This window comes from Petaurus breviceps, unplaced genomic scaffold, assembly GCF_028583685.1.
Source record: "Petaurus breviceps papuanus isolate PSGF00001 unplaced genomic scaffold, PetGlider_PUasm1.0 447, whole genome shotgun sequence".
Taxonomy (NCBI): domain Eukaryota; kingdom Metazoa; phylum Chordata; class Mammalia; order Diprotodontia; family Petauridae; genus Petaurus; species Petaurus breviceps.
In genome coordinates this window covers 152,220-162,818 of record NW_027186339.1, presented here as the reverse complement: position 1 = coordinate 162,818, position 10,599 = coordinate 152,220, and the positions used below count along the sequence as shown (strand labels likewise).

The window sequence follows — 10,599 nt, the reverse complement described above, 5'->3', positions numbered from 1 at the left end:
AACATTTTTTTGTTAAAACTTTGACTAACAGATTCTTTCCCTTCTTCCCTCCTCACCCATGCCCACTGGGAAGACAAGCAATTCAATATACGTTGTACATGTGTAGTTACACAAAATATTACCTTATTTGTTATATTGTGAAAGACTAAATATATTTCCCTCTATTCTACAACACGCCCACTTATTCTATTTTCTACTTTGACCCTGTCTCTTTTCAAAAGTGTGCTCCTAACTACTCTCTCCCCAATCTGCCCTCCCTTCTATCATTTCCCCATCTTATCGCCTTCCCCTTCATTCACCTCTTAATTTTATTTTTTAGATATCATCCCTTCCTATTCAACTGATCCTGTGCCCTTTGTTGATGTATAAGTATATATATATATATGTGAGTGTGCGTGTGGATACACACACACACTCACATATGTATTTATACACACATACACCCTCCTATACAAAGATATATATGTGTGTGTATATATATATACATATATATATAATATTGCCTTCAACTATCCTCATACTGAAAAAAGGATCATAAGTACAATTAAAATTGTTTCATGTAGGAATGTAAATAGATCAACTTTAATAAGTTCCTTATGATTTCTTTTTTCCTACTTACCTTCTCGTGCTTCTCTTGCTTCTTGTATTTGAAAGTAACATTTTCTTTTTAGCTCTGTTTTTTTTCATCAAGAATGCTAGAAAGTCCTTTATTTCATTTAATGACAATATTATCCCCTGAAGCATTATGCTCAGTTTTTCAGGGTAGGTGATTCTTGGTTTTAATCCTAGCTCCTTTGACCTCCAGAATATCATATTGCAAGGCCTTCATTTTCTAAGTGTAGAAGCTGCTAGATCTTGTGTTATCCTGATTGTATTTCCACAATACCCAAATTGTTTCTTCCTGACTGCTTGTAATATCTTCTCCTTGAATTGGGAACTCTGGGTTTTGGCTGTAACATTCCTAGGAGTTTTCTTTTGGGGATAATTTTCAAGAGGTGATCAATTAATTCTTTCAATTCTTATTTTGCCCTCTGGTTCTAGAGTTATCAGGCCAATTTTCCTTGAGAATTTCTTGAAGGATGATTTCTAGGTTCTTTTTTTGATCATAGCTTTCAGGTAATCCAATAATTTTTAAATTATCTCTTGTGGCCCTATTTTTCACGTCAGTGTTTTTTCCACTGAGACAGCTTACATTGCCTTCTGTTTTTTCATTTGTTTGAATCTGTTTTATAGTATCTTCATTTATCATAAAGTCATTAGTTTCCATTTGCCCCAATCTAATTTTGAAGGAATTATTCTCTTCAGTGAGTTATTGAAATTCCTTTTCTATCTGGGAAATTCAGTTTGTTTTTTTTTTTTTAAAGCAATTGGGTTTAAGTAACTTGCTCAAGGTTACACGGCCAGTTATTTCTGGGTGTGGTGCTGAGTATCTGAGCCCGGACTTGATCCAGGTCATCCCAACACTGGAGCCTGTGCTCTTCCTTGCTGAGTCACCTGGCCGCCCCTAAGCAATTGGGGTTTAGTAACTTGCTTAAGGTTACACGGCCAGGTGTTTCTGGGTGGGTGCTAAGTGTCTGAGCCTGGGATTCGATCTCCACGTCATCCCAACACTGGAGCCGGTGCTCTTACTTGCTGTGCTACCTGGCCACTCCATTTTTTTTTATTTAGTGCCCAGCATGTATCAGGCTCTGAATGAGGATACATAATATGAAACCATTTAACAGACTAATAATTTCAGCTGTGAATACTAACTTATAGATCTAATGATTTCATACTTGAAAAGGATTTTAGTCTTATTTTATTTATTTATTTATTTATTGAAATTCAGTTTTTTTAAGGCATTCTTTTCCTCACTGTCTTTTTTTGAGCTCTTTTGCCATTTGAGTTAGCCAATTTTAAGGTGTTATTTTATTCAGTGTTTTGGGGGGATCTCCTTTAGCAGGTTGTTGACTTGCTTTTTGTGATTTTCTTCTATCATTCTCATTTGTCTTCCCAATTTTACCTCCAATTCTCATACTTGATTTTCAAAATCTTTCTTTAGTTCCTCCATGGCCTGTAACAATTCATAGTTTTCTTGGAAGCTTTTGTTGCAGTACTTTTGCCTTTATTGACTTCTTCTGTTTCATGTTTTGATCCTTTTTGTACCCCCCAAATAAGTATCTATGGTCTGATTGTGCTTCCTCTGTTTGCTCATTTTCCAGCCAGTTACTTGACTTTTGAGCTGTTTGCCACAGGTGGAGAGTGGAGAGTTTTGACCCAAATCGCTGGGATTTTTGCAAATGTTGCCAGAGTTCTGAGGAGGGTGCCCTCTCTACAGCCACCACAAGCTCTGGCATACTGTTTTTTTCTCACCCCAGAACCATCACCCAAGATAGCACTCCAGATACAAGCAGGTCAAAGGAAGAATGATTACCCTCTGAATGGTTGCTTGATCACATAAGATCTGTAGGCCAGGAGCTCTGGAGGTAGGCACATGACAGCAACTGCCATGCCTCCACCACCTCTCACACCAGAGGCAGGAGACAAACTGCACTCTTTTGTCACCTGGTTCCAACAGAGGTCCCCACTGACCTATTCCTTCTCTCTGGTGTTTATGTGATTCTGGTTGGGGCTGCCCCAGGCTTGGTGGTACCTTATACAGAACTGTGCTTGGCTCCCAGACTGGTGTGATAGACCCTTTCCATTGGCCTGCCAGGCTGCCTTCAGCAGGAGACTTGTTTCTCTCTTTCACTTTGTGGGTTCTGTAGCTCTAAAATTTTTTAGAGTGATATTTTACAGATATCAGAGGTGGTTGTGGCAGGAGCTCACAACATTTCCTGCTTCTACTTTGACATCTTAGCTTCACCATTTATCTTTTTTATGTTTCCCTTGGGTTTCATATTTGGATGTCAAATTTTTTATTCAATTCTGGTCTTTTAGTTATGAATACTTGAAAGATCTTTATTTTGTTAAGTATCATTTTTCCCCTAGAAAGATTATATTCAATTTTGCTGTGTAAGTGTTTCTTGATTGTAATCTTAATAGTGTATGACATCCCATCTCCTCCACTTTTTTTACTGTGGAAGTCACCAAATCCTGACTGTACCTCCACAACCTTTGAATTCTTTCCTTTTGGCTCATTACTATGCTTCTTCCTTTATCTGTGACCTCTGGAATTTGATGGTGATTTTGCTAGGAGTTTTCATTTTAGGATCTCTTTCAGTAAGCGATGGGTCAATAATTTCAATTTCTATTTTCCCCTTAGTTCTAATATATCATGGTAGTTTTCTTTGGAAATTTGTTGAAACATGTTTCCCAGGTAGTCTAATTATTCTTATACTATCTCTCCTGGATCTATTTTCTAGATCAGTTGTTTTTGAAATGGGAAATTTCACATTTTCTTCTATTTTCTTTTTTTACTTTTCTGATTTTTTATCATGTTTTGATGTCTCATAGAGTCATTAGCTTCCACTTGTTCAATTCTAATTTCTAAGGAATGGTTTTCTTCAGAGAGCTTTTGAACATCCTTTTCCATTTGGTGAATTCTAATTTTTAGGGAGTTATCATCTTAAGTAAATACTTATACATCTTTCCCAATGCTATTGACTTTTTTTTATTCTCTTCCATTATTCTCATTTCCCAAGTTGCTTTCTACTTTACTAAATTGCCTTTAAAATAATTTTACAACTCTTGCAAGGATAATTTTTGGGCCTAAGATCAAATTACATTTTTCTTTGAATCTTCACATGTACACATTTTGACACAAATGTCCTATTCTAAGTTTATGCTTTTGTGTGAAATGACTTGCAGTGAAGTTTCCCCATTCTGAATATCATATATACATTCCTATTACTTCATTGTATTTTGTAACTAAGTTCAGTTTTATTTCCCAATATATATGTAAGTCATTGTGTATTTCAAGGTAATGCAAGAGCTATTGAATATTAATATAATTGATTGGATTAACTGTTGAGACCAAATTAGAAGTGTTTTTAGTTTGGGGAAAGGAATGGTAGTGTGAGAGGTACCAAAGGGTTAAGTTTCTATGGAACTGAAAGAATTACTGAACAAGAGTACTGATAAAAAATACCAGACAGTAGCCTTGGGAAGAGTTGAGGCAGTAGCCTTGGGAAGAAGTTAAGTCCCCAGTCCCCAAAGAACTCCTAGATAATACTAAAATGAAATAATGTAGAATGGAAGGAGCTGGCAGCAGCAGGTGGATTTGACCAGTCAGGAAACAGACAGTGGCCTTGGGGTACTCAGGCCCAAATAAGGATGTATATAGGTTAGACTGAAGGGGGTTCAATATTCTGAGGTAGTTACTGTGCTTGCGTAATGGACCTCATGTACTATGTATGTTATGTAACAAATTAGAGTCTCATTAGCAATAATTGGCTTAATGTTTGGGAGGGGCAGGTAACCCTTGGTTATTTAACCAGGTTTCTGCTTCTGTACCTTAGCCTCCTCTCCTGGGCATTTTTCCAGAGACTCAACTGCCCACTTCTCAAGAGATTCTAAGAAAACTTTCTGCCTTCACTTAGAGAGATCTCTGAGTAGTCAGTTTGGGTTAGGTTCTCTGTATCCCACATACCTTGATCATCCCTTTCAACATATTCTATAATCAAGCTCTTTGTGTGTGGGGGGAGGTGAGAAGGGTGCATGCCCAATGCTCACATCTATGTATTTTTCCCATTCATTTTACCTTCCTTTTTTGTGACTTGGTGTTTTTCTGTGAGAATTACACTCTGGTCCTGCACTGTCCTAAGCTTTTTTTTCTGGGGCTCTGGGTCTTACTGCTGTCTTTCACTGGGCTTCAAGGCTTAGCTGCCTGCTTTCTCTTGAGGGAAGTCTTCCTTTCTTGTTTGTATGGGGGTATGGGATCCCATACCCCCATTTCAGTCTCCTGGGTGCAGAATGTAGCTTCAAGCCTGCTCCAGGCAAAAAACCTTACTACTGGCTTGCTGGGGTGACAGTCTTTCTGGTGTCTTGTCCTGGAGGAGTGATCTTGTTGCTGGTCTTCCCCAGGGGTGGGGCAGTGTTGCTAGGTCAGTAGGTAAACCAGGTCTCTCTGCTGGGAGGCCTCAGGACTGGGGTTTTTCTATTTATGCCAGTCCCAGCATAGGGTTTCACTACTAGACCACTATGGGGTCAAGACCTACCTTGTGCCTTGTGGTGCTTGTGGGGTTGCTGGGGTGGGGACTTGAAGTGATGCATAGACTGCTTACTTGCCTAAGGGGTTGCTGGTTTGCATCAGGGCTTGGCCTTAGTGATGGATTTCCCTAGGCTTAGATACCTGCTGCAGGTCCCCTGCAATGAAGCTGGCTGCTGATGCTGCTCTTGGACCTCACTCCCCTCCAACTCCAGGAGACAGATCTTTCCTGGTGGACTGGTCGGCTGCCCCCTGGCTCCTAGATCAATTCTGAGCAGGTTGTCTAGTTGTGTGAAGGGAACATTGAAAGCTTCAAAAGGTTACTTCCTTATTCCTCCATATTGACTACAGAAGTCTCTGAAGGAATGCTTTTGTACTCTAAGAAATTATAAAGGGGATGGTTTCAGAAAAACATGGGAAGACTTACATTAACTGATGTGATATTAAATAAGAAGAACCAGGAGAAAAATGATAAAGATAAATGAAAACTCTGATCAGTGCCATAATTCATCACAATTCAAAAGGACTTATAAACAAAAAGGTTATCTACCTGCAAATAGAGAAAAGATGGACTCAGAATATACACTGAAGCATGTTTTTTCTCTATTTTTTGCTTTTTTTTTGAAACATAAAGTGAAAAAAAACTATTTTCATGACTCCATAGATATAATGTGTATAATATTTTTGGGATTAATAATATAAGGGATAGAGGGAAAAAGTGAATTTTGAACTGAAAATAAAATAAGATTAAAATGTAAAATATTAAACTTGCTGGTACAGAAAAAAGATTACATTCGCATGAAAGAATTCACAAATATGAGTGCAAAACTTGTGAGTGTCACCAAGTCTGGGATAAATATTTTCTCCTTTATTGGTGAGATGGAGTTGAGCAATTGATTCTGTAAATTGCAGAAATGCTAAGTTCTGGCATTAGAGGAGATATCAATAAGCCTTTTGGAATCAAGAAGAATAATATCAGGAATTTAGGTGCAGGAAAAAAAACACTGGGAGTAAAGCACTGGATACAGTGATGAAGAAGGAAAAATGCTCAAGGTGGGGATGATGTCATACAATAGCCAAGGAAACTGAGATAGGCTGACTGATTTGGGATAATATGTACATGGAAGACAGAGGGGTTGCTTAATGATGGATTTTGAAATAAAACCATAGATCAACAATGTGGAGCAAAAAATATTATGAAACCCTCCCTCCAACAAATGAATTAAATAATAAGGATGGGAGACATGGCAAAAAGTGTAACCAGTCTTAGAAAATATGATGAAGGCATGAGTTTCATCTGTAGAGAAGTAGGTCTCAGTGAGTGCTAGAGCATGAGAGAAGTGAGAAGTTGAAAAGTTTAAGATGAAAGAAAGTGTGTCATTCTTAAAACTGGCATTTCCAAGAAGACAGTGGAAGGAGGTATCCAATATTGAGTAGGGCACTGGTGGAAGTATTGAGATGGATGGGAATGAGGAAGGAGACATCTAACATTGATGAGGGGGTACTATTTGGATGCTGGAAGTTCAGTATCACAGGAATTGTTCAAAGAAAAAGGAGGATGGTGTCCAAAACTTTCATTAATAGTCTAGGAAGGCCATCAGTGAAAGGCAAGATATTTCTAAAGGACACAGGTGATTAGAAATATCAATGTTATCATTCAATGCTGATTTCATGGTAAATTTTATTTTCCATGTCTTGGGAAGGGTCAGTAAACAGATCTGTGGGAAGGTACAAATAGAAGAAATTATGGTGGGAAATTATGAGATCATAGAAAGCAGGGAAAAGGGGGACAATGCCTCAGGAGCCCTGCAATAAGTGTATACTTTTCATTAAAACTGATCATACCTCTGGGAAGAATTTGCCCCTGGACTTTACTTTATTTTTTATGCTTTCCTGGGTGTTTTCGTCAGGCTTCAGCAGGATCATGTAAAACTTGGGAAAAAAGATGCAGCTCAGTAACCCAGCACTGGATGCCAGGATAGAGAAGATTTCCACAGTAACCATGGCCTTCCCCCTCGTGCTCTGGTATGTTGGGAGGAAAGAGACCCAGACACTGCAAAACACCAACATGCTGAATGTGATAAATTTGGCTTCATTAAAGGTATCAGGCAGGCTCCTGGCCAGGAAAGCTACTATAAAACTGCACAGTGATAGGAATCCCATGTAGCCCAGGACAGAGTAGAAGGCAAAGTCAGAACCCTCATTGCACTTAATGATGATGTGACTAGGTTCAGAATGTGGGTCCATGTCAGGAAAAGGAGGAGACGTTCCCAGCCAGATGCTGCAGAGAATCACCTGAATCCCAGAACAGATAATGACAATAGAGTTGGACACTCTGTATTGTACCCATATCCTGCTCCTGCTCCCTGGTATTGTAGCCCTAAAGGCCAGCACCACAGTGATGGTTTTGGCCAAAATGGAGGAGACAGCTACAGTAAACACAATCCCAAATGTTGTTTGTCTAAGGAGGCAGGTGGCTGAAGTAGGACGACCAATGAAAAGCAAGGAACAGAGGAAACAGAAGATGAGGGAGATGAGGAGAGTAAAGCTGAGAGCCCGGTTGTTGGCTTTCACTAAAGGGGTGTCTTGATATTTCAAAAATATGCAAAGAATTAGAGATGTCAATAGAGAAAAAGAAAGAGCCACACAGATCAGAGTTATCCCCAAAGGTTCTGAAACCTTCAGGAAAATCATAAGTTTGGGGAGGCATTGATTTCTTTCCTTATTGGGATACTCATCTTCTGGGCACTTCATACAATGTTTCATATCTGCAAGAGATAAACAAATTCTTAGGCTTTTAGATTCAACATTTATCCCCATCACATTGAAAGAAAATAAGAAAATTGGTTGTAGTTTTTTCTTACTTCACAAGACATAATAACTTTTAGTCTTGAGAGACAGTCATTGAAAAGTAACCTAGTGGCAATCCTGGCTCATTCTATCTATTATAATCATTTTTTTAGAAGGGCAATTGGGGTTAAGTGACTTGCCCTAGGTCACATGGCTAGTAAATGTTAAATGTCTGATGCCAAATTCAAACTCAGGTCCTCCTGACTCCACGGCCAGTGTTCTATTCACTGCACCACCAAGCCACTCCTATAAAAATAATTTTTTAATTTTAATTTTATTTTTCCAGTACTCAGATCTTCTGATTGAACACAAATTTTTCCTATGGCTCTATTGTTATAGTAAATAATGACAGAAACTGGAGCCCTTTCCTCAATTCTCTCAAAGCTTTCTGAATCCATTATGTTGTAGCAAGAATTGTAGGTTGAGATAGTCTGATATGTTTGCTAGATACTAAGGTATAAATCAACAATTAATTATCTGCTGTTGGCTTGGTACTTGAGTTGGAAACCTAAAGAAATGAGAAATATCTACATATAAGGGTCTTATATTATGAGAGGATACAGGTAATAATGAAATATCTCATCTTGTTTTATGGTCTTTATGGTGATGTCTAGGTATAAAACCAATGGTGAGTAGCTCTCCTAAGAACTGGCTACTGTGAATAACTTTAAGTAAGTAATCACACAGTATACTGATCTATTTATTCAGTAACAAACTAAAACAAAATATTCAAGAAAGTAAAGTACAATATTCACAAGAATATAACATAATAACTTATTACAAATGGAGCCACATAGTCATAAACAAAACATATCATTCAGAAAATCACAATCTCCTCTATCAATATAAAGTACCCATCTAAAGTCTTTTTTCATATTGACTCAAGTTTGACTGTCAATCATACCTAAGGAGTAATCAGAAAATACAAACACCATCCCTAAGGGTGTAATGAGAATGTAAATTTTAAAGATCTTCCCTGCCCCTAGGCTAAAGTGCACCTGAAGCTTGGGGTGGGAGGCTTGTTTTTCAGTAGATACTTCTTGATTGGCCAATGAGTCAATAAGGTTGTTACATTCTCTGAGCCAGGAGAAAGCTATATAAGCCCTGATGTGTAGCTTTGTTTTGGGGGCTCACTTTGAGAAGTGTTCTGTGATTTGATCCATATTCTGGGAAGCCGTTGTCCAGGGCCCCCCCGGCTTTGAAAAACCCAGATGTGGAAACCCAGATGTTGACTGGGTATGGATGTAATGGCTGGACAGTTTGGAAAGCTGTCTACTTGATCTGTTTCTGTCTTGATAATTCTGCCTGTATACTTTGAAGTTCGGGGTGCTGACCTTTTTCCCCTGAACTAGGTAAACAATACATATTTGACTGATTAAAGTAAGCCTGTTAACCCATTTTGAGTTGCTTTCCTTTATCAAAGCAGATCCAAGAACCTGTGCTGGCAGCAAACCCTGAGGATGCTTGGGGTGCTTGCTGCTACAGGAAGTTAGTCTCAAATCAAGATGAAAGAACAATTTAGATGGGTACTTTGTACAGATTGAAGATATTGTGACTTATAGAATTATATCTTTTCTTTAAGACTATGTGGCCAACTTAGTAATAAGTTATGTTATGTTGTTGTAAATGTTTTTTTTATTTAATTTATTGCTGAATAAAAAGTGAATTCACTATACTGTGTGATCACAACAGTAAAGTTATGCATAGCAGCAGTCCTGAGGAGAGCCGCTCATGCTTGGCTTTACAATTGTATAATCAATGACAAAGTTACCCAGTCCACACTGACTGACAAGAAGAGCAAGGTCTCCTGTGACAGAGGTCATAGAGGGAAAACAGATGCTCTTCCACATATTTCATGATAGATTTCCCTCTCTAGATTATTTATCAAAGTATAACTAAAATTTTGCATGGAGTAAAGAAGACAGCACAGTCAGCATATACTATGGGTCCCCATTTTGACTGGGAATAATTCTCCCAAATTTACACAAGTATAAAGATTCTAATGATTGTCAATTCCAAGATACACATAAACTCAACTTTACCTATCACAAATATGTTTTGGAGTACATATTCTTCTTCACTCTAGCTAACCCTATCCCATTGCAACAAAAACCCTAAAAAGATCGTGAAAATATGCTCTACAAAGGGCAAGAGAGATACATGTTTTTTTTTAATTTTGTGGGTTTCATGAACAATAAATAAATTTGAATACCACTATTTAACCACATATCATAAGTTCAAATCATTTGTCCTTGGACAGACCTTTTTGCTTACTCACCTTGATTCTGGATATCCTGTTGCTCAGAGAGTGATGAGTTTGGTTGTGACCCTAGAGCAAAATTCCACTTTATTCTGTCCAGTGGGTATAGGAGGAAAACTACCTGTAAACACTTACTCATCTGATGAGAGATCTCCCCATCTGGGCACAGAGAACAGTTGAAACAGCAGATGGGTTTTCCCTCTAGAGGGGTTTGCCTAAATCCAGGACCACAGCTCTCACTGCATGTGGCACAGGGAACCTAGTGACAGGGGAGTAAAATGCATGATGCTTCTGTAAATAAACTGGAAAGAGAATAGTATATCATTACCAGAATGTGAATGATCTTGATTCAGGGCAAAGA

At 38.3% G+C, this 10,599-nt stretch overlaps 1 protein-coding gene across 1 annotated transcript in view; it reads right to left on the bottom strand.

Annotated features, from left to right (window-relative positions):
• Positions 1-6,967: 6,967 nt before the first annotated feature.
• The window catches only part of LOC138171574 (vomeronasal type-2 receptor 26-like), a 48,662-nt gene continuing 45,030 nt past the window's right edge, over positions 6,968-10,599 (bottom strand). Inside the window, exons 4-5 of the mRNA XM_069101101.1 lie at positions 10,374-10,497; positions 6,968-7,896 (exon numbers count right to left, since the gene is read on the bottom strand). Coding sequence (XP_068957202.1) covers positions 6,968-7,896; positions 10,374-10,497 — 1,053 coding nt within the window. The remainder of the gene's footprint in view (positions 7,897-10,373; positions 10,498-10,599) is intronic.